Below are 23,180 nucleotides of genomic sequence, written 5' to 3' on the forward strand. Positions count from 1 at the left end.
AACCTGCCTCCTCCCCTCTAAGGAGAGGACACACAACCTGGCTCCTCCCCTCTAAGGAGAGGATACACAACCTGCTTCCTGCCTCTAAGGAGAGGACACACAGCCTGCCTCCTCTCCTCTAAGGAGAGGACACACAGCCTGCCTCCTGCCTCTAAGGAGAGGACACACAACCTGCCTCCTCTCCTCTAAGGAGAGGACACACAGCCTGCCTCCTGCCTCTAAGGAGAGGACACACAGCCTGCCTCCTGCCTCTAAGGAGAGGACACACAACCTGCCTCCTGCCTCTAAGGAGAGGATACACAACCTGCCTCCTCTCCTCTAAGGAGAGGACACACAACCTGCCTCCTCTCCTCTAAGGAGAGGACACACAGCCTGCCTCCTCTCCTCTAAGGAGAGGACACACAACCTGCCTCCTCTCCTCTAAGGAGAGGACACACAGCCTGCCTCCTGCCTCTAAGGAGAGGACACACAACCTGCCTCCTTCCCTCTAAGGAGAGGACACACAGCCTGCCTCCTGCCTCTAAGGAGAGGACACACAGCCTGCCTCCTGCCTCTAAGGAGAGGACACACAACCTGCCTCCTCTCCTCTAAGGAGAGGACACACAGCCTGCCTCCTCCCCTCTAAGGAGAGGACACACAACCTGCCTCCTTCCCTCTAAGGAGAGGACACACAACCTGCCTCCTCTCCTCTAAGGAGAGGACACACAGCCTGCCTCCTGCCTCTAAGGAGAGGACACACAACCTGCCTCCTCCCCTCTAAGGAGAGGACACACAACCTGCCTCCTCTCCTCTAAGGAGAGGACACACAGCCTGCCTCCTCCCCTCTAAGGAGAGGACACACAACCTGCCTCCTTCCCTCTAAGGAGAGGATACACAACCTGCCTCCTTCCCTCTAAGGAGAGGACACACAGCCTGCCTCCTGCCTCTAAGGAGAGGACACACAGCCTGCCTCCTGCCTCTAAGGAGAGGACACACAACCTGCCTCCTCTCCTCTAAGGAGAGGACACACAGCCTGCCTCCTCCCCTCTAAGGAGAGGACACACAACCTGCCTCCTTCCCTCTAAGGAGAGGACACACAACCTGCCTCCTCTCCTCTAAGGAGAGGACACACAGCCTGCCTCCTGCCTCTAAGGAGAGGACACACAACCTGCCTCCTCCCCTCTAAGGAGAGGACACACAACCTGCCTCCTCTCCTCTAAGGAGAGGACACACAGCCTGCCTCCTCCCCTCTAAGGAGAGGACACACAACCTGCCTCCTTCCCTCTAAGGAGAGGACACACAACCTGCCTCCTGCCTCTAAGGAGAGGATACACAACCTGCCTCCTCTCCTCTAAGGAGAGGACACACAGCCTGCCTCCTGCCTCTAAGGAGAGGACACACAACCTGCCTCCTCTCCTCTAAGGAGAGGACACACAACCTGCCTCCTCTCCTCTAAGGAGAGGACACACAGCCTGCCTCCTCCCCTCTAAGGAGAGGACACACAGCCTGCCTCCTCCCCTCTAAGGAGAGGACACACAGCCTGCCTCCTGCCTCTAAGGAGAGGACACACAACCTGCCTCCTTCCCTCTAAGGAGAGGACACACAACCTGCCTCCTCTCCTCTAAGGAGAGGACACACAGCCTGCCTCCTGCCTCTAAGGAGAGGACACACAACCTGCCTCCTTCCCTCTAAGGAGAGGACACACAACCTGCCTCCTTCCCTCTAAGGAGAGGACACACAACCTGCCTCCTCTCCTCTAAGGAGAGGACACACAGCCTGCCTCCTGCCTCTAAGGAGAGGACACACAACCTGCCTCCTCCCCTCTAAGGAGAGGACACACAACCTGCCTCCTCTCCTCTAAGGAGAGGACACACAGCCTGCCTCCTCCCCTCTAAGGAGAGGACACACAACCTGCCTCCTGCCTCTAAGGAGAGGATACACAACCTGCCTCCTCTCCTCTAAGGAGAGGACACACAGCCTGCCTCCTGCCTCTAAGGAGAGGACACACAACCTGCCTCCTCTCCTCTAAGGAGAGGACACACAACCTGCCTCCTCTCCTCTAAGGAGAGGACACACAGCCTGCCTCCTCCCCTCTAAGGAGAGGACACACAGCCTGCCTCCTCCCCTCTAAGGAGAGGACACACAGCCTGCCTCCTGCCTCTAAGGAGAGGACACACAACCTGCCTCCTCTCCTCTAAGGAGAGGACACACAACCTGCCTCCTGCCTCTAAGGAGAGGACACACAACCTGCCTCCTGCCTCTAAGGAGAGGACACACAGCCTGCCTCCTGCCTCTAAGGAGAGGACACACAGCAGCTCCTCAGGTGCGAGGAGCAGGGTGGTGTTATACAAACAGGCACCTTCCTGTAGGAACAGTGAGGGTTTAGTCAGCCTGTTCATGTGACTCGGGCCAGTTCAAAGATCCTCCATCTTTCACTTTCAGTATGACCCTAAAACACACCTCGAGGCATGTGCAGGGTAAACTAGTTATCCATCTAGCTTCCTGAGTTCACACAGAATGGGAAGATAAGCAACACCGTTTTTGTAATTCCTGGAAAGGTTCGACCCTGGAGCAAACCTGGGAGGTGGATCCTGCATGCTCCGTGCTCGATGACACACTACCCAACCTCCTCCTGATGGGTCTACAGGCTGTTCCCTCCACAGTTCACACAGCCAGGTACAGATACAGCACGTGGAACGTACAGCAGGGGATCAAGAATCAGAAGACTACACGTCTGTGTTTTGAAAGTTAGAGGAAAGGAACAGTCTGTAGTCATCAGGTCCAGTGCAAAGTAACCACATCTCAGCTACCAGGCTACAATAACATCCCAACTACAGTCTTACATGTACATATACAAAATAATAATATCAATAATACCTTAATTTAGCAAGTACTTTTATGCTATGCTCTGCACAGGGGGAATTTCATCCTGCAAACTCTTGATTTGGGAGTCATAGTCATAAAGTCATATTCTTTAACCACTGAGGTACACCTTCCCTCTGCTAAGCACCGATCCCCCCGTCCCGTCCCCCCCGATCCCCCTGGCCCCCCCCGATCCCCCTGGCCCCCCCTGGCCCTGCTAGAAGCCAGCTAGCTGCCCAACTTTGTCAACACAGAGCACTGAACCTGTACCAGCATAATGCTGCAGACCAAGGACCGTGAACGCCCTGGTAGGGCCTAGGCCGAGGTATGGAACCAGTCCACCTCCTAGAGATCACCGTTAGGTTAGGTTAGGGTTAGTGAGCGGGTCCTCACCTTTCCTCTGAAGGAAGAGCCTGAGCAGTGGCGAGGCGGTGGAGATGGCCTTGTGGTAGTTGTCGTCGTTGTTGATGGGCAGCAGGTCTCCGTGCACGTCTGCGTAGCCCACCAGCAGCTCTGCGTTGGGGATACGATGGACATGCTGCAGCAGGCCGTAGAACTCATCGAACCGGCCCGGCTTCGACCGGTCCAGGGAGAACCGGCGGAACTCGGCTCCGAACTGGGAACATGCAAACGAGGCCGGGGTCAGGGATCAGGGGTCAAGGCACGCACAAATTTGTTTGATTCATATATTTGTATAGGCACTCGCTTACACACACACACTTTCTCAAACGTGAACACAAATATATTTGCAGACAGACAGTTTCAGTCACACTGATTTCCTACAGGAACAACCACTGCCATTCACCAGGTGACACATTCCAATCGTCACGGAAACAAATGATGTCACAATTGTGAATGTGTGCGTGTGAATGCTCTTGGCACAACAGTTTGTGTTACGTGTATGAAAGTGAGCTTTGGGTGTGTTTACAGAAGATGCACCTGAGTGTGTGTGTGCGCGCGTGCGAGAAACAGAGACAGAGACAGAGACAGAGACAGAGACAGAGACAGAGACAGAGACAGAGAGAGAGAGAGAGAGACAGAGACAGAGACAGAGACAGAGACAGAGACAGAGACAGAGACAGAGACAGAGACAGAGACAGAGACAGAGACAGACAGAGACAGAGACAGAGACAGAGAGAGAGAGAGAGAGAGAGAGAGAGAGAGAGAGAGAGAGAGAGAGAGAGAGAGAGAGAGAGAGAGAGAGAGAGAGAGAGAGAGAGAGAGAGAGACAGACAGAGACAGAGACAGAGACAGAGACAGAGAGAGAGAGAGAGAGAGAGAGAGAGAGAGAGAGAGAGAGAGAGAGAGAGCCATTGTCCAACAGTTGTACAATCAATTCAGCTGTGGTCATGGTGACCAGACTGGTGTTTTTGTAGTCCAAACAGAAGATCTCGCCTCACAAACACATTTTATTGTTCATGCAGGTTTGAGAGCAGACCTGCTGGCATGTAAACTCCCTGTGTGAAGCCTCTTGTGACTTTATGAAGCCACAGCGACCATAAGTGTTGTGGTAACCTCATACTGCAACCACAACGGCTCATTAGTTAGTGTTATTCCCCCCGCGCTGAAAACTAACTTATCTTCAAGCGAACAGCTAAACTAACTTGGTCGTCGTTACAATTTCCGCTTCTGTCAAACTAATCATTTTAGGCGTGTCGTGTCGATCGATTCGGTCATTTCAAATTTTACACCACTGTGTCGGTCATCTCGGTTTCTCTGAAAAACTGCTAATGCAGGCGAGTAAGCAGGGAGATCCAATGCTGAACTAACCCCCGACCAATCTGCCGCCCCTGTGACACCTGTCACCTGTGAACAGCACCGTCAACCACAAAAGAACGGTGACTTGTTCCTGTCTGCGAGAGAACGAGCAAGCTAGGCCAACCGACTTCCAACAACACAGAAAGAATCCGTCATACAAACGTTATCTAGCCTTGCTATATTCTCAAACGAATTATTCAAAACATTAATTTTGCTATTTGGCACATATTGGTGTTTGTTTCCCAAACCGGCGTCCTGGCATCCACTGTTTGACTGGCTAACGTTACTGTAGCTGACTAGTTACATCTGACGAGTTTAGCTGGTAAAGTAAACTCTCCCGGGTGCCCGCTAGCTCTCCAGCAGGAGAGAAACGGTCTAATTTACGACATCGCAACTTGCTAACAAGCCACTTAGCTCCGTTTGTTTAGCAAACAGTCCAACAGTCCGCAGCTTGTCGACGGTGACATTTGCGTTTGTCACGTCATCTCACGGTATAACGCCAATAAATTAAATGTTGTTTAAAAAACCCACCTTACTCTTCACCTCCACGGCGCTCAGACTTCGGTTGCTCGGTACTCGGTGATTTTTGTTCATCTTTCGCTAGCAAGACCCCGCAGCGCCACAGTACACACTTGCCCTCTCCGGGGCTGCCCTCCGGTCCTTCTCGCGCTCCCCTATATCCAAAATGATACCGACAGTTAATCCAGTTGTCTGGATGTCCTCGTGAGGCACGGCGGTGTTCTGCTTCTCGTTGTCCTGCCCGATGAATGCGACAGCGCCAGCCAGCCAGACTTCGGTAAACTTATCTAGTTCTCGTCACATCGCCCGTAGCGGCTCTCCCCCTTCAACGGGCTGACCTGCCCGTCGCGGTGACGCCTTTACGCACCCAGGAAACGGCTCCTGACCGGCCTCGTCCTCGTTCCCACACGCGCGCTCCCGCTCGTGTCTGAATGCAAATGACACATTTTCATTCTCGAGGTCAGGTGAAATTACCTAGGGCGTAACTGTTGTTGAAACTTTTACAAAACCGACGCATATATCGGTGGATTGTGCTTCGTGTGTGCACGCAGGAGAACGAGAGATGACCAGACAGAAATATAATGACTCAGAAATACATCTAAAATAAACCAGTTGTAAGATTTCCTATAAATTGTCCTTGTTTATAACATCCACATCTCAGTGTTTATCTGACATCCTTACCTAAATGCATCTAACCTGGTTGCCAACAGTAGCCTACACTGTGCAGTGTTTTATAAAACAGCACCTCCGTGTGGCCATTTAGTGCTCCGGCAGATTTCTGACATTCTCAGAAGACTGTTGACAGTGCACGTGGCTGCTAGAATAAACTTGATACTCTTTATTATTTCTGCACGGTGCTTAACTGTTGGTTTCATGATCAACAGTTGTTTGAGTGGTGTAAAGTAGAGTCGAATACAATAATAATACAATGTAGGTGTAAAGCGCCTTTCTTGCACTCAATGTAACAGAATCGAGTAGAGTAGAATAGCCTACATGTTATTCATTTAGCAGGCGCTTTTATTCCAAGCGACATGCAACAAGTAGTGCCTAGCGCATACTGTAGTTCTGTAGCAGTGTAGCACTGTGTAGTACTGTAGCACTGTAAGTAAGACTTTACTTTTTTATTTATAGCAGTGTAGCAGTGTAGTACTGTAGTACTTTAGCAGTATAGTACTGTAGCACTGTAGTAGTCTAGGACTGTAGCACTGTAGAACCATAGTACTGTAGCAGTGTAGTACTGTAGTACTGTAGCAGTGTAGTAGGCCTACTGTAGCAGTGTAGTGCTGCAGCAGCGTAGTACTGTAGTGCTGTAGTAGTGTATTACTGTAGTACTGTAGTAGTGTATTATTGTAGTGCTGTAGCACTGTAGTACTGTAGCAGTGTAGTACTGTAGTGCTGTAGTACTGTAGTGCTGCAGCAGTGTAGTACTGTAGCAGTGTAGTGCTGTAGTGCTGTAGTGCTGTAGTAGTGTATTACTGTCGTAGTGTATTACTGTAGTGCTGTAGCACTGTAGTACTGTAGTGCTGTAGTACTGTAGCAGTGTAGTGCTGCAGCAGTGTAGTACTGTAGCAGTGTAGTACTGTAGTACTGTAGCAGTGTAGTGCTGTAGTACTGTAGCAGTGTAGTGCTGTAGTAGTGTAGTACTGTAGCACTGTAGTACTGTAGTGCTGTAGAAGTGTAGTACTGTAGTAGTGTAGTACTGTAGTGCTGTAGCACTGTAGTACTGTAGTAGTGTAGCGCTGTAGCACTGTAGTACTGTAGTACTGTAGCAGTGTAGTAATGTAGTACTGTAGTGCTGTAGCAGTGTAGTAGTGTGGTACTGTAGTGCTGTAGCAGTGTAGTACTGTAGGACTGTAGTACTGTAGTGCTGTAGTACTGTAGTTTTGTAGCACTGTAGTGCCTATTGGCGTTTCGGTTGTGATGAACAAAAGGCAAAATGTCAACTTTAATAACTATCTAACAACAGTATACATAAATATTTTGATATTTATTCCTTTTTCATACTTTAGTTTTCCTTGGTTTGGCCGCCCATCCGTATTACCTTAGCGTACCACTGTTGGCTGCTGTTCCAAAGTTGAAAAGTCCTCATTTTTTCAACCTTACAAATTCACAACATGACACAAACAAGTTTTATGATATTCTTATACTTACTGAATAATATATATATTGAAATAATATTAAAATATATATTTTGGCAACATTTTAAAACTCAGAGAGAGGGGAGAGGAGAACAGTACAGCGGCCCACGGGTGCACACCACAACAACATTAGCAAAGAAAACAAAAGTTGAAAACACAACGACATTAACAAAAACGAAACATTTATAAAAACGCTGCATTTAAAAAAACATTCAACTACTTACAACACCACAACATTAAGTGACAACACAACAGCATTGGTTCACACCACCAACATTAGCCGAGAACACCGCAGCATTAGCCGAGAACACAGCAGCATTAGCCGAGAACACAGCAGCATTAGCCGAGAACACAGCAGCATTAGCCGAGAACACCGCAGCATTAGCCGAGAACACAGCAACATTAGCTGAGAACACAGCAACATTAGCCGAGAACACAACAGCATTAGCTGAGAACACAACAGCATTACCCAAAACACAACAACATTTGCAGAAGCGCTGCATTTCAAGTTGCTCACAACATGAGACACCCTAAGACCCCCCAAGTTGAAATTGTTTCCTTTTTCCAACATTTTGATTCCAACATGACAGTACCCATACCACCATAACTGGACCCCAACCATGAACAGCCATGCTGCCTTGCTTGTGGTTCACAGTGTTTGCCACTACAGGCGACACAGATTACAAAGCCTCTTTCTAACTCCAGGGGGCGCTAGAGGCTGCTCCACTGCTTTCATCCATAACTGCCGACTCACCACCTCCCCTCAGTCTTTCCCCCTTTGTCGACCTCTGCCACCCTCTTTCTTCCTCTCTCCAGAGGCTTGTCTCCCTCTCTCTTCCCCTCCCCGCATTTCTTTCTCTTCTCTTCCTCTCTTCTCTTCCTCTCTCACCCCTCCCTTCTCCCTCGCTCCTCCTCTTCTTCCTCGTCCTCATGGCATTTCCTCCCCTTCTCCTCTATTCTCTTTCTCCTTCATCTAATTTCTGCCTCCTCAGCACTAGTTCATCCTCTCCTTCCCCTCTTCTCTTCCTCTCTGTCTCTCTACCCTCTTGGCCTCCTCTCTCCCTCCCCCTCTCTCTCTCTCCCTCCCCTTCTCTCTCTCTCCCTCTGCTCCTCACCAGAGTCCCTGTCCCTGTACCCAGGAGCTCATCCATGTCTCCTGTAGACACAGTTTGGAGCTACATTTCTATTCATTTCTTTTGTCCAACTGACAGGACATCATGGGCTTTCTAACAACCTTAAGAATACAGCTGTTTCTAAGTTGCAGATGCATAACTATAACAAATGAGAAAGCTATGTTGAGACAATCATTTTCCTTAAATAATGTTAGATTTTCCCCAAAAGCTTATGCAAAATATTTAAATGATTTAAAACTGGTTTTATCTACCCCTGGAGGATATGAATCTCTTTCTTCCCACATCTGTCTTCCTGTCTCTCCTCATATCCTTTCTCTTCTTCCTTCCTTCCCTCCCTCCATCTCTCCCTCTCAGTACTCTGCCTCCAGTGTCCCCCTCCCTCCCTCTCTCCTTTTCCTCGCTGCCTCTCTCATCCTACCCATCTTTCTTCTTCTCTACTCTTCCCCGCATCAATCCCCTCCCCTCCCCCTCCTGCCCCCCCACATCACTCTCCTCCCTCCATCCCTCCCTTTATCCACACTTCCTCTTTTCTGCCCTGCATCACTCCCCTCCCCCTCCTGGCCCCCCACATCACTCCTCTCCCTCCCTTTATCCACACCACCTCCCACCCCACCCCCTCCCTCTACCCCACCTCTCCCCCCCCATCTCTCAACACTGCAGTTTAGGACTCCTACCAGCCTCCCCCATCTCCTCCCGGCCCCTCCCTCCCTCCTTTTCTCTTCCACTGGTGTTGCCATTGTCTCTCAGCTCCATCCAACCTCCCCCTTCCCCCACACTCTTCCCCCCCTCCTTCTCTGTTGCTCTTTCTCCCCCTGTCTGCTGCTGGAGTTATCATTGTCCCAGCACCTAGCCCCTCCCTCCCTCCTCTCTATCTGTCTCACTTCCTCCTCTCTGTCTCCCTCCCTCCATCATCCCTCTCTCTCTCCATCCCTTCTCTCTTTCTTCTTCTTTCTGTGTGTGTCTCTCTCTCTCTCCAAACCGGTGTAGGTTTTACGTTGTGGAGAGTTCTAGACCATTCAGGTGATGTGGTGATGTCGTCACAAAATGATTATGATATTTTACTCTGCTGGTGAACAGAAAGACAGGCAGGCACACAGCAAGACTTCCAGACAGGCAGACATGTAGACAGGCAGACATGTAGACAGGCAGACATGTAGACAGGCATCCAGCCAGACATAAGACCATGTCCAGACAGATGCAGAAGGAACAGTGATGCTGCCAGAACAGGGCTGTGATGACTCTACACTCACACAGAAGGTATTTATACTTCCTGGTTTGAAGACCCAATCACCACCTCAACAGTCATAACCTCCCAACACCATATCACAGATGAGCCATCATAATTCTCAGTGGTTCATTGTGTATGACATCACACAGAGTCCCTCTCCCTTCCTGTAGGGGGCGCCAGCTGTGGCTTCACATCCGCCATTACACGTCACTCGCTGGCTCCACACCCTCCCTCCCTCCCTTCCCCTTCTGCTTTATTCCAGTTGCTTCCTCCCTTTTCTGCCTTCCTTTCTCCCACCTCCCTGTCTGCCTGCCTCTCTCCCCCCTCTCCCTGTCTGCCTGCCTCTCTCCCCCCTCTCCCTGTCTGCCTGCCTCTCTCCCCCCTCTCCCTGTCTGCCTGCCTCTCTCCCCCTCTCCCTGTCTGCCTGCCTCTCTCCCCCCTCCCCCTGTTTGCCTGCCTCTCTCCCCCCTTCCCCCTCTCCCTGTTTGCCTGCCTCTCTCCCCCCTCTCCCTGTCTGCCTGCCTCTCTCCCCCCTCTCCCTGTCTGCCTGCCTCTCTCCCCCCTCTCCCTGTCTGCCTGCCTCTCTCCCCCCTCTCCCTGTCTGCCTGCCTCTCTCCCCCCTCTCCCTGTCTGCCTGCCTCTCTCCCCCCTCCCTGTCTGCCTGCCTCTCTCCCCCCTCCCTGTCTGCCTGCCTTTCTCCCCCCTCTCCCTGTCTGCCTGCCTCTCTCCCCCCTCCCTGTCTGCCTGCCTCTCTCCCCCCTCCTCCACCTCTTCACACTCCCTCCCTCACTACCTTATCCTTCCTCTTTTTTCTATCTCTCTCTTCACCCCTCCCCCACCGCTACCTCCTCTCACTCCTCTCTCACACTTCCCTCCCTCCTCTCCCTTCCCCCTCTCACCCCCTTCCTGGCTGTCTCATTCTCTCCCTCCGTCTCCCTGTCTCTCTCTACCCTCCCCCTCTCACTCCATTCCTGGCTCGTTCTCTCCCTCACTACTCTGTCTCCCTCTCTCTCTACCCTCCCATTCTCCCTCTCTCCTCAGTCTCTCTCACTGCCCTCCCCCTCTCCCACCCTTCCTGGTTTATTCTTTCTCTCTCTCACTCCCCTCCCCCCCTCCCTCCCTTCCTGGCTTATTCTCTCCCTCTCTCTCTCTTCCCTCCCCCTCTTTTCCTGGCTTATTCTCTCCCTCTCTCGCACTCCCCTCTCCCTCCCTCCCTCCCTCCGTCTCCCTTGCTCTCTTTACTCCAACCTGCCCCCATCTGTCTCTCTTTCCCTCCCCCATTTCACCCCCTCTTCTCTTTCTCCCCTCCCCCCACCCCCATCTGTCTGTCTCTCTACCCGCCTCTCTTAATTCCACCCCCCTTCCTCTCCCCCTCCCCCTTCCTCTGTCTCTCGCTCCCCCGCCCCTTCCACCTCCTCTCTCCCTCCCCCTTCTTCTCCGTCTCTCGTTCTGCCCCCTCCCCTTTCCTCTCCCTGTCTCCCACCCCCCCCCCCTCCCTCCCTCCCTCCCGCCTGATCTGTCTGCTTCAGCACTGCAGACAGGGCCTCCCCCTCACTTTGCTAGGCCTCTTACCAGCCTCCCCCGTCTCCCCCCTGCCCCTCCCTCCCTCTCTCTGCTGTTCCTTGTACCAGCATAGCAACACTACGCAGCCAGCCAGAGGGAGGGTGCCTTCCCTGCCTGCCTCTCTCCCCCCCCCCCCCCCACCCTCCCTCCCCCTCCCTGCCTCCCTCCCTGCCTCCCTCTCTCCCTCCTTCTTACACACACACACACAGGGGCATTTTCCCTCCATTTTAGATCTAAATGTAAGCCAAGAGGATTGTCAGCCATGGAACATAACTCAAAAATATAACCCTGATTACAGTCTCCATTCAATTACATATGCATGTGCATAAAACGAGACAACGGAGATACTATCTCATGTTCTGGTCCGGTTTTGGCCCTGATTCCTCTGGGGATGTGTGGTACACCTCGTAAACATTGGACGAGAATCCATGAGATCACAACTAACCACATTCCAAGATGGCATCAAGCACCAGGATCTGGAGGTCTGGTGCAGGTCTACTGCATCTTGTTGGCCCTTTCTTCTTGAAGATGTCACCTACACAGTGACCTCCCTCTCTCTCTCTCTCTCCTCTCCCTCCCTCCCTCCCTCCCTCCTCTCTCTCTAGCCCCACCTCCTTTAGAGGAGCTTGTCTGTGTGGTCCAGCCTCCTACGGATATAGTCTCCAGTTCTACCTCTAGAACCTTCAGTGGTTCTCCTGTCTCCAGTTCTACCTCTAGAACCTTCAGTGGTTCTCCTGTCTCCAGTTCTACCTCTAGAACCTTCTCTGGTTCTCCTGTTTCCAGTTCTACCTCTAGAACCTTCTCTAGTTCTCCTGTCTCCAGTTCTACCTCTAGAACCTTCTGTGGTTCTCCTGTCTCCAGTTCTACCTCTAGAACCTTCTGTGGTTCTCCTGTCTCCAGTTCTACCTCTAGAACCTTCTGTGGTTCTCCTGTCTCCAGTTCTACCTCTAGAACCTTCTGTGGTTCTCCTGTCTCCAGTTCTACCTCTAGAACCTTCTCTGGTTCTCCTGTCTCCAGTTCTACCTCTAGAACCTTCTGTGGTTCTCCTGTCTCCAGTTCTACCTCTAGAACCTTCTCTGGTTCTCCTGTCTCCAATTACCAGTCTGGTTCCGCTGTCTACAATAACCCATCTAGTTCTCCTAGCTACAGAACCTTCTGCTGTTCTCCTGTTTACAGGAACATTCTCCAGTTTTTGTATCTTCTCACGTACCACAGGATGGATTTATTAAATAACCATCAGTCTGGAAAACAGGGAGAGGGTGTGGCTGACACCAGGTAAACAGGAAGAGGGTGTGGCTGACACCAGGTAAACAGGGAGAGGGTGTGGTCCTCACCAGGTAAACAGGGAGAGGGTGTGGTCCTCACCAGGTAAACAGGGAGAGGGTGTGGTCCTCACCAGGTAAACAGGAAGGTGTGGCTGACACCAGGTAAACAGGAAGAGGGTGTGGTCATCACCAGGTAAACAGGAAGAGGGTGTGGTCCTCACCAGGTAAACAGGAAGAGGGTGTGGCTGACACCAGGTAAACAGGGAGAGGGTGTGGTCTTCAAGTAAACAGGAAGAGGATGTGGTCCTTACCAGGTAAACAGGGAGAGGGTGTGGCTGACACCAGGTAAACAGGGAGAGGGTGTGGTCCTCACCAGGTAAACAGGAAGAGGGTGTGGTCCTCACCAGGTAAACAGGGAGAGGGTGTGGCTGACACCAGGTAAACAGGAAGAGGGTGTGGTCTTCACCAGGTAAACAGGGAGAGGCTGTGGCTGACACCAGGTAAACAGGAAGAGGGTGTGGTCTTCACCAGGTAAACAGGGAGAGGGTGTGGCTGACACCAGGTAAACAGGGAGAGGGTGTGGTCCTCACCAGGTAAACAGGGAGAGGGTGTGGCTGACACCAGGTAAACAGGGAGAGGGTGTGGTCCTCACCAGGTAAACAGGAAGAGGGTGTGGTCCTCACCAGGTAAACAGGAAGAGGATGTGGCTGACACCAGGTAAACAGAAGGAGGGTGTGGCGGACACCAGGTAAACAGGAAGAGGATGAAAGTGAAGAAGGACGTCAAGACCAGGGGAGCTGTGAGAAGCACGATACAGCACTTTATTGTTCATAAATGCTTAAGTGAAAAATTAAAATAAAACAAAAACAAATACACACAAATTTAAGATCACAAATTAAACACAAGTCATATCAATAGCAGACGCTCGCGCAATCTGTGTCTTAGGCGAGGGTGGGGCAAAATAATGTTAAGTAGAAGGATTTGGAGACAGAGCAACACTTCTAAGACACAAAGCGCAGGGCCACAGATGCCCCGATACTTTAACAAAGAGGAAGCTGCGAGGTTATGAAGGAGAGGGAATCTTCTTTTCAATAGAACCTAAATCATTTTTACAGCAAAATAAAAAAAAGTATAATTATACCCAACAGCAGGAAAAAACAACAACAAAAGCAACCGATTATGTTCGTTTCATTTGCATTTTTATATATAGATATATTATTATTTAGCAAAAAATGCAATGTTTCTTGTTATAAAATAAGCAAAATCAACAAAGTTCCAGCCACCAAAGCGACACATATCTTCGAGCAAACCAATGGAGAACAGATGAAACTAAAGTGAACAGAGAATAGCAAATCTTTTTTGTCGTTTTTTTAGTACATCTACCGCCAGCTCACCTCACAACTGTCTAAAAGACTGTACAAATATACACTATCCTTCCCCCCCTGCATCAACTGTGAAAAATTAAGGATTTTCTACTTTTTCTTTTCTGCCTAAAGCTAGTAACTCGTTATGACTCGACATTTTAGCCACAGTGGCTTATAAACGAACAAGATGTACTTGAATCTCAACTTTCTAGTAAAGTAAATAGAAGGCAGAAAAAATCTATTGTTTGGTGTATCTTCAGTGTGTTTTCTCCTCCACTTCCCTCGTTTAGAGAAAATTTAAACTTTGTTCAAAAAATCATACATCTATCATGGCTGCTTGACACTACAAAGCAGCTCTTTGTTGGCCTTTTGACACGACGGGTTCAGTGGTCGTCGGATGGCTTTGATGGAGCTGAGAGAGTCGGACGTCCACCTTGCTCACTCCCAACACACTCAGCAAGTCTGTTCAAGAGAGGCAGCGTTGTTGGCATGGGTCTCTGTGTCCGCATGTCAGACCCACTGTTTACCCAGTTGGGCTCTGGTTCCTCCACTCCCGGTCGGGCTGAGTTTGGAGCCGGCATCGGCCTGGATCTCCTTCCCCTCAGCCGGAGTTTCTGCCGGCCCGAAGCCGTTCTCCTGGTGGCTCTCGTCTTCCTCCTCGTCCTCCTCCTCGTCCTCAGACTCTGACCCGTCCAGGTCGGAGATCAACTGAGGCTCCGGCTCTACGTCTCCACCTCCCGGCAGCATGTCGTCACCCACAGGGTTCCCCTCCTCCTCTCCCCCCGTCTCATCCTCCTCTTCCTCCTCCTCGTCTTCCTCGCTGTCCGAGTCGATGGCGATGGGCTCCGAGACGAGCCGGGGCGGCTTCTGTTCCGACGAGCTTCCGACCGTCTCGTTTTGGTCCGTCTGAGCGCCTTTGGCTCCCAGTCCATCCTCCGCCGCGGCACCGGTATTGTTGGCCGCATTCTGCTCCTGTAACCGCAGCAAGGCCCCCTCGGACCGGCCTATGCAGGATCCGGAGGTCCTTTTAGTCTCCGCCCCCTCAGGCGCCTCGTAAGCACAGGCCGGGGCGAAGGAGAGCTCGTGGGAGAGCCTGCTTAGCTCCCTCATGTTGAAGCCCAGCAGCACGCTGGCCTTCTGGCCCTCGCAGTCCTTCATGCACTTCCTCCTGCGGTTACTGAAATGGCTGGAGATATCTGACTTCCACAGCCACAGGCTGGCCGCCAGCTTCTCCACCTCACGCCGTGTCGGGTACGGCTCCCGATTGAAGTACTGTGTGAGGAAGGCCTTACGCGCCTCGTACGACTCGTCCTCGTGACCTTTGGGGTCGAGCGCCAGGACCACGGGGTCGTTGGGGTCCTCTACGAAGGGCACTGTCTGGTCGCCCGGCACCAGCTTCCGCCGTTTGGGGTCGTTGGGGTCTCCCTGCTCGAAGCCGGCCCGCTTCAGTGCGGTGCCCTGCGCCTGGGCAACGCGAGGCGAGGGCGCCGGCCGGCTGTCCTGGCCATTCTGGGTCTTGCCCACGCCCCGGCAGTGCACCAGGTGCAGCGTGATGGTTGAGGCTGTCATGTTGCTGGTGTACACCCCCAGGCAGTGGATGCACTTGTAGGTCAGCTTCTTCTCCACCGGGTGGACGGTCTGGATGACCTGGTGCCGTTCCCGCAGGTGGTGGGCCAGGGCGTCGGAGATGGGCCCCTTCAGGATGGAGAAGCAGAGCGGGCACAGGGTCTTACCCACGTCCTTCTTGTACGGAACGGCGGCTTGCGGGGCACTCTTGGGAGGTGAGTCTTCGGGGGAGTCGGGGGTGAGTTTTGGCGGCTGCTGGGGTATCGCCCTCTTGCCTTGCGTGGCGGTTGGGACGGCGGAGGTGGAGGAAGAGGCATTGTTCTGGGCGTGGAAGGCCACGGATTCCTCAGGTGCGTCCCTCATGTTGTAGGTGGTGACGATCAGCTGGACGTTCTTGGGGTTCCCTTGCTGCAATGTGAGGTCAAAGGTCAGCGGGGAGTCGGTGCGAGGGCCCACGGTCTGGTCAGGGTGTGCCAGGCGCATGTGGGCCACCATCTTCTCCACGTCGTTGAAGGTGGCGCGGCAGTGCGGGCAGGAGAGGCCGTGGATCAGCATGTGGTTGAGCAGCGTGTCGCTCGGCAGGTAGCGGTTACAGTACAAACACTTGCTGGTGAAGTTGTGGATCTTCATGATGTAGTTTGCCACAGCTGGCACCTTCTCCGCCTTGTGCTCCTTCTCGAAGTGAGAGCTGTAGACGTTCTCGGGGAACAGCTCGTTGCAGATGGTGCAGATCTTCCACTTCTGGGTGTAGGAGGTGCCCAGGACCGAGGATCCGCCCTTCTTGGCGGTGACGGAGGCCACCGTCGTAGCGGCAGCTTGGACGCGTGACGTCAGCTGGGTGGCCTTGATGGCAGACGTGGAGGCACCGACGACGATGGGGCTCCGCAGCGCCCCGCCCGGCAACAGCTGCTTCGCCGCCTGTGACTGCTGGGGCACCGACACCTGGGCGTTTCCCGGCAGCGTGATCCTCACCTGCTGCCCACCGATGGAGAACGACTGGGTCGTCCCGGGTTTCAAACCAAGCGCACCCTGCTTCAGCCCGGCAAGGAGCCCCGCGGAGCCGAGGCCGGACTTGGGGATGACGATCCGACTAAGCTGCTGGGCGGTGAGCGGACGCACCCCGCCTGCCGTCACCAGGGAGCCTTTGGGCGTGACGCCGATGATGCCTTTGTCGCCGGCAGTCTTGGGGGACACCATGATGACGGGCTTGGCACGGGGAACCACCACGTTGGTGTGCCCGATCATGGCGGTGACCTGGTACCCGATCCGCTCGTGGTCCTCGATCACGTGCTGCACCAGCGCCTCGTAGGTTCGGGGCACGAACAGGCAGCGCTTGCAGTGGATGGTGTTGCTGTTGGCGTTGCTCTCTGCTGCACCGCCATTGGGCGTGCCGGTTTTCTCCCCGGGCTTCACCAGGTACGGCTGGGCCACGTGAGAGAAGTGTTCCCTGTAGATGTGCTTGCGCACCACGTTGTAGAGCGGATCCCGGTATGTGCACTTCTTGCAGTAGTACACGGCCTGCTCGATGCTGTCTCCCGTCCTCTTCAGGCCATCCTTGATCATCCCCCCCGCCATCACGCCCCCTGCACCGGGCCCGGGCCGGACGGCGTTGTTGGGCATGTGGAACAGCTTGATGTGTGTCTCCAGGGTCTTCTTGTTGCCGTTGTAGGTGCAGTAAGGGCAGTTGAGGAGGATGCGACTCTCGAAGTCCTCGCTGTGGACGTTCCGGAAGTGGCTCTTGTAGGCGGAGAAGAACTTGGAGGAGAAGGGGCAGCCGGAGCAGCAGAAGGGCTTGGAGCGGTAGTCCTGGAAACGGAGACAGGGGGTTAGCTAACGGTACATGCTAATGCTACATGCTAACAGTACATGCTAACGCTACATGCTTAGGGCTAACCCTCACCAGTGTGTACTACTAAGGGGAGTCAGGTGGCTGAGCGGTTAGAGCATCGGCTAGTAATCTGAAGGTTGCCAGTTCGATTCCCGGCCGGTGCACATGACGTTGTATCCTTGGGCAAGACACTTCACCCTACTTGCCTCGGGGGACTGTCCCTGAACTTACTGTAAGTCGCTCTGGATAAGAGCGTCTGCTAAATGATTAAATGTAAATGTACCCACTAGCTTAGGGCTAACCCTCACCAGTGTGTACTACCCACTAGCTTAGGGCTAACCCTCACCAGTGTGTACTACCCACTAGCTTAGGGCTAACCCGTACCAGTGTGTACTACCCACTAGTTTCCGGTCCATCTAGTGACTGACCTGGGGTTTGGTGAGAGACGGTTCCCACATGCACACGTCATCCCAGGTTGTGTGCTTGATGTAGAACTCATTAGGGACGAAGTCTTTAAAGTCCTGTAGGCAGTAAAGGATCCAAATGAGTAAATAACTAATAAACTACATATTATTATCATTTAAAGGCATGATAAACCTCCATATTTAACAGATAACAGCATGTTTGAAGTACATTTGAACACATTGATGTGTCGTTTGCGATGCTTAATGTTCGAAAACTGTTTTATCCCTCTGCATATCCTTAAGACAGCGTCTAACAGACATGGTACCTGTCCTTTTAAACACCTTACTTAACCAGAGTTAAGTCATCTGAAACATTCTTCAACAACATTTTACAAACAAAACAATCCCGTAAGGAAATACTGAGTGCCCTCCAGTACGAGTCCACTTCAAGAGACTTATCGATCTGCTGATTGATAACCTGATTGATCGGGCTCTAAACATGGACTGATTGATAGCTGCACTCTACTGAGACACAAAAGTAGAAAAAGGTTTCTTCTTCGTCTTTCATTAGTCTCATCAAAAGTACTTAAAAGCCACTTCCTGTTCCAGTTAGGAGTGAACACTGTAGACAGGAAGTACTCGATGTGGTCTCTGCAGTACTCCAGCCCCCCCCCCCCCCCCCCCCTCACCTCGATGTGGTCTCTGCAGTACTCCAGCCCGATGTCTCCAAGAACTCTCTTCACGTTCCTGCGGGCCTTACGGAGGCTGCCCAGGTTGTTGACGGGGAGCTGGAACATACTGTCCACCTGGAGGACAAACACAGGTGAGTGACAGGGAACATACTGTCCACCTGGAGGACAAACACAGGTGAGTGACAGGGAACATACTGTCCACCTGGAGGACAAACACAGGCGAGTGACAGGTGAGAAAGGTACAGGTGTAAGAACAAGGTGAGACAGGTACAGTGAGACAGGTACAGGCCTGTAGGCCAGACATGCATGTGTGAGTGACAGCTGAGTCGCCTGCAGGCTGGGTAGGGAAGGTGTGTAGGGTGCAGGTGTGTAGGATGCAGGTGTGTGTAGGGTGCAGGTGTGTGTAGGGTGCAGGTGTGTGTAGGGTGCAGGTGTGTAGGGTGCAGGTGTGTAGGGTGCAGGTGTGTGTAGGGTGCAGGTGTGTGTAGGGTGCAGGTGTGTGTAGGGTGCAGGTGTGTAGGGTGCAGGTGTGTGTAGGGTGCAGGTGTGTGTAGGGTGCAGGTGTGTAGGGTGCAGGTGTGTGTAGGGTGCAGGTGTGTGTAGGGTGCAGGTGTGTAGGGTGCAGGTGTGTAGGGTGCAGGTGTGTGTAGGGTGCAGGTGTGTAGGGTGCAGGTGTGTGTAGGGTGCAGGTGTGTAGGTGACCCTGGGGATGACTTGTTCACTGTTCTACAGAGGTAGAGTGAGGCCACTTAGACAAGTGTGTTAGCAGTAGGTGCAGAGAGACAGCAAAGTTATCAAGGGAGGAATCACAACAAAGAACGCTTGGAAATAATACACACCATACACCCCCCCCCCTCCTGCCCCCCCCCCCCCCCCCCCCCCCCCCCCCCCCCCCAGATGAAGGTTTTGTGTTTGGCAACACCAAGCTGTGAGCCCCCAGTAAAGCTGTAGGTGACCTGCTACACCGGGAGCAGTCGAACATCCCTGTACAGGTACAGCACCAGCCAAGTGGGTAACTAAGGGTAACCAAGCTATCTCGTCAAAGGACCACAATACAGGATAACTTTAGAACCTGTCGCAGCAAAGTTCTAGAACACACACAGCACCGTTCTAGAACCGACAACAGACCTCAAGGCCACAAGAGGATCACTGGTTTAGACAAACACCCTGACATCACAAACACCTGACAATCACCTTTCAGATTCAGGTCACCTGTTGTGTGTTGTCTACAGACAACTGAGATGTAACACACACATCAGCTGTGCCTGGAACAGGAGACATCGCCTAGTCATTACACGTTAAAAAACAAACAGAAAAAAAGAAAATAAATCCCCTGTAATTCTCTATGAGGGTCAGAGGTCATCTATCTAGGTCAAGGGTCTGTGTTTAACCAGATGAGCTCATGACGGGGTGACAAGCAGCTGGAACCCCCCCCCCCCCCCACACACATACACACACACACACACACCTCCTACCCCACACACACCCTAAAACAAGTGAGAGGGCTCAGCACTGTTCCAGAAGCTTGTCACGGTTCTTGAGCTTCTACACCAAAGCTGTTGGTACACAAACTAAATGATGTAGCGGACAGCTTCTTGTCTGCCTGTCTGGCACCGCACACGCTCCCTGCTCTCAGTTCTCCCATCATCTGTAGATGGCGCTAGAGAGCTCATCTGCCTGTGTTATATAAGCCCTCCCCTGCTCAAACTACCCCCCCCCCCCCCCCTCCTCCCCCTCAAGCCTCTCCCGCAACCATGGAATGGCGCCTCCTATTGAGTCAGCAACGATTCTACGGAGCAATATGTCTGCAGTGAGGGGGAGAGGAGGGAGGGAGGGGAGGGAGTGTAAGCTTGAGGGGGAGGGAGGGGAGCTGAGCAGAGGGTGGAGAGAGGGAGAAGAGAGCGGTGAGTGGAGAGGGAGAGAAGACAGCAGTGCGAGAAGAGGGAGGGAGGGTGGGAGGGAAGGGGGAGGGGAGAGAGCAGGGAGGGGGAGGGGAGAGAGCTGTGAGAGGAGAGGGAGGGAAGGGGGAGGGGAGAGAGCTGTGAGAGGAGAGGGAGGGAAGGGGGAGGGGAGAGAACAGGGAGGGGAGAGGGAGGGAAGGGGGAGGGGAGAGAGCTGTGAGAGGAGAGGGAGGGAAGGGGAGAGAACAGGGAGGGGAGAGGGAGGAGACAGTGAAGGGAGGAAGGGAAGGGGGAGGGGAGGGAAGGGGGAGGGGAGGGAGAGAAAGGGAGGGAGGGAAGGGAGAAAAAGGGAGGGAATAGAGCAGTGAGGAGAGGGAGGGAAGTGGATAGGGGGAGGGAAGGGAGGAAGAGGAGAGGGGGAGGGAAGGGAGTGAGAGGAAAGGGAGGGAAGGGAGTGAGAGGAAAGGGAGGGAGGGAGTAAGAGGGTAGTTGTCTGGCAGAGCAGGCAGTCTCTCTATGGCTGAGAAGGGGAGAGAGATCTAGGCCTGTTCCTACACCTCCACAAACATACATTCTTTAAGTATCTCTACAATGCTTCTGAGTTCATTCATTGTGATTATGCCATGGTCATTAACAAAGATCACTATGAATATTATAATGATGACACTACCTCTGGTGAGCTATAACTCCTAACCTCTTACATACAGGTAAAGTACATGGACTGGTCCACAAATAATACATAAATAAATAAGAACGTATGTTCAATCAAGCCCTCTACATGTATTGCCCCCACCACTATACCACAAGAAACCATTGAGGTTAAACCACACGTGTTGTCTGAAATTACAACACAATTAACAAGTACGTATGTTTTCTTGTCTAAACTCACTCGATAGCATGACACCGTACCACCGCTGCTAACACTACCGTTTAGGCAAAATGTTTATATTACGAGGTGAAACACCGGAGGCAAGTCCAATTGACCAACTGACATCACTCGTGTTTCCGTGCTCACCGAATCAAACGTGCGATGTGTAGAGCGCATCATTAGACCGGTGTCACCTAAACACTAGCCGAGTTATTTGTTAGTGACAAGAATATATTTGATAGAAGAAAAATAATTTGTCCACCTCTTAATTTCATACGTTTTACTTGCGAAACGTTTAATCGGGCACGTAATAAAAGTATCTCTAGCTAAGGGGCAAACCAGACAGCTTTCGCATCACCACTTACCACTACTAGCCGTCTCACTCGTCAATGTTTAACAAACAAATAAATACTGTTGTTGAGTAAATACCACTATGGACGCGCCACGCTGCTACATTCTGTCAACCCAAAAGGAGTCTGATAAAACATGTCAAAAGGCTTTAAACAGTATAGTACACCACGGGGCTTTGATCAGCATCTAGCCAGCTATTATGAACGTTTCCAGATCAGTGGTAAGCAGCCAGACTGTTAGATCTAGCTAGCTAGCAGCTGCTCGGGAATCACAAAGAAGAGAGGCACGCGAAACACCGCTCCAGCCGCCTAGCATGCTAGTTAACCAGCTAGCAAGTAGCCCTGCACGAGCCCAGACTAGCGGTGTCGATTCCGGTCAGCACTATCATGACTGAACCAAGTTTTGCGAACTATAAATGACACGATACTCAAATGACAACTTAGATAGCTGGGTAGCTGGTCGAAAGATTCTTTGGGATCATCTCCAACAAGCAATTATATTCGTGGTGATTAGATATCAATAACTGTTGGCGAGCCTGCCCGGGAAAGGTAGCGACATAACAGGGTTAGCTGGAGAGTTGTAGCTGCTTTTCCTCCGAGTTGGCTAGCTAGAGTAGCCTACACAACGTTTCGAAGCCGAGCTGGCTAGCGCGTTAGCAATCTAGCTAGTTTCTAAAAGCTTGGTATGATGAGTTTTACCTGATTTTGGAACCGAGCCTTGCGTTGGAGTAAATGATATCTGTTCAGATCAATAGACAGAGAGACACTCCCCTCTCGCCTATCCCTCCAAATGCCCGGACCGGGACTATCCGCCGTGGAGTGTACTTTCCGAGCGGACACACCGGACTAGGATTGCGAATCTTCTCTCTCGCCGACACGGGGTATCCGTGTGCCTCTGCTCGGCTTCTGCGGAGGAAACTCCGCTGAACCTCATTTAGCTTGATAAACCCCGAGACTCGGTACGCTAATGGTGGAACTGGGTCCCGTGAGCAAAAATACTACTAGGGTCCCCTCATTCAAAAACGCGACAACTCTCGCTATGACTGTTTACTGAAGGCTAACACATTTCCATCTCTATTCACTGATCCTAGACAATACACCCCTAGCCTAGAAACTGCCCTATCCAAAATGGCGCAATTGAAAGGGCGGAAGTGACATATGTATTTGATTAGCATAAGAACCTCATTGTGAGAACCATTGATTCCAGGCTTAATTAGTGTAGTAATCAATTAAGTTAATTAAAGAAAGATTCACCAGCCATCTTTACCTGTTAGTCGTCGGGTAGTGGAAGCCCGAGGACTAGTCGTTTCTCAGTTCCGAGACCTCGGGGTAAACAACGCGAAGGCGTAATGACAAGATTCAACCAACAGCAGGCGCCCTCCGGTGGACCTGGGGTTGGCTGAGAGCGCATGCGTTGCGTGACTACATCTGGCGCCCTCCCCTGCAGAGGGTGGATGTATACAGAGCCTCACTACTCCCCCCAGCTGCCTCTGCACTCGGAGTGCTCTCTGGTGGAGAGGACGACGGAAGGTGGCGCTGTGTTGTGCTCGTGTTCCATTGTACCAAACTCACCGGGACTACTTCCCTGAGAAGCAGACTGGGGCAGCCATGAGCCTGTAAAGCTTGTCCCCTCGTTACTGAGTCACTGGTACTGGGCTGACAGGAGTGCACGTGTGTCTGTGTGTGTGTGGGAAGGGGGAGGAGGGATTTGATCCAAACTACAACTGAATGGATGAGTGATTGTGCGTGGCTGTATGTTTCT

General features: G+C 52.2%; 2 protein-coding genes across 2 annotated transcripts in view; both read right to left on the bottom strand.

Annotated features, from left to right (window-relative positions):
- pard6b (par-6 partitioning defective 6 homolog beta (C. elegans)) overlaps positions 1 to 5,520 on the bottom strand; it is a 16,445-nt gene extending 10,925 nt beyond the window's left edge. Inside the window, exons 1-2 of the mRNA XM_047013790.1 lie at positions 5,131 to 5,520; positions 3,235 to 3,457 (exon numbers count right to left, since the gene is read on the bottom strand). Coding sequence (XP_046869746.1) covers positions 3,235 to 3,457; positions 5,131 to 5,193 — 286 coding nt within the window. The 5' untranslated portion in view covers positions 5,194 to 5,520. The remainder of the gene's footprint in view (positions 1 to 3,234; positions 3,458 to 5,130) is intronic.
- Positions 5,521 to 13,241: 7,721 nt separating this feature from the next.
- Positions 13,242 to 22,547, bottom strand: adnpb (activity-dependent neuroprotector homeobox b). The gene is made up of 4 exons (XM_047013772.1): positions 22,118 to 22,547; positions 18,297 to 18,413; positions 17,632 to 17,724; positions 13,242 to 17,181 (listed from the first exon to the last, which is right to left on the bottom strand). The coding sequence occupies exons 2-4, from the start codon at positions 18,402 to 18,404 to the stop codon at positions 14,320 to 14,322; spliced, it is 3,063 nt and encodes a 1,020-aa protein (XP_046869728.1). The 5' UTR covers positions 18,405 to 18,413; positions 22,118 to 22,547; the 3' UTR covers positions 13,242 to 14,319.
- Positions 22,548 to 23,180: the final 633 nt, after the last annotated feature.

The sequence above is a fragment of the Hypomesus transpacificus genome, unplaced genomic scaffold, assembly GCF_021917145.1.
Source record: "Hypomesus transpacificus isolate Combined female unplaced genomic scaffold, fHypTra1 scaffold_203, whole genome shotgun sequence".
NCBI lineage: Eukaryota > Metazoa > Chordata > Actinopteri > Osmeriformes > Osmeridae > Hypomesus > Hypomesus transpacificus.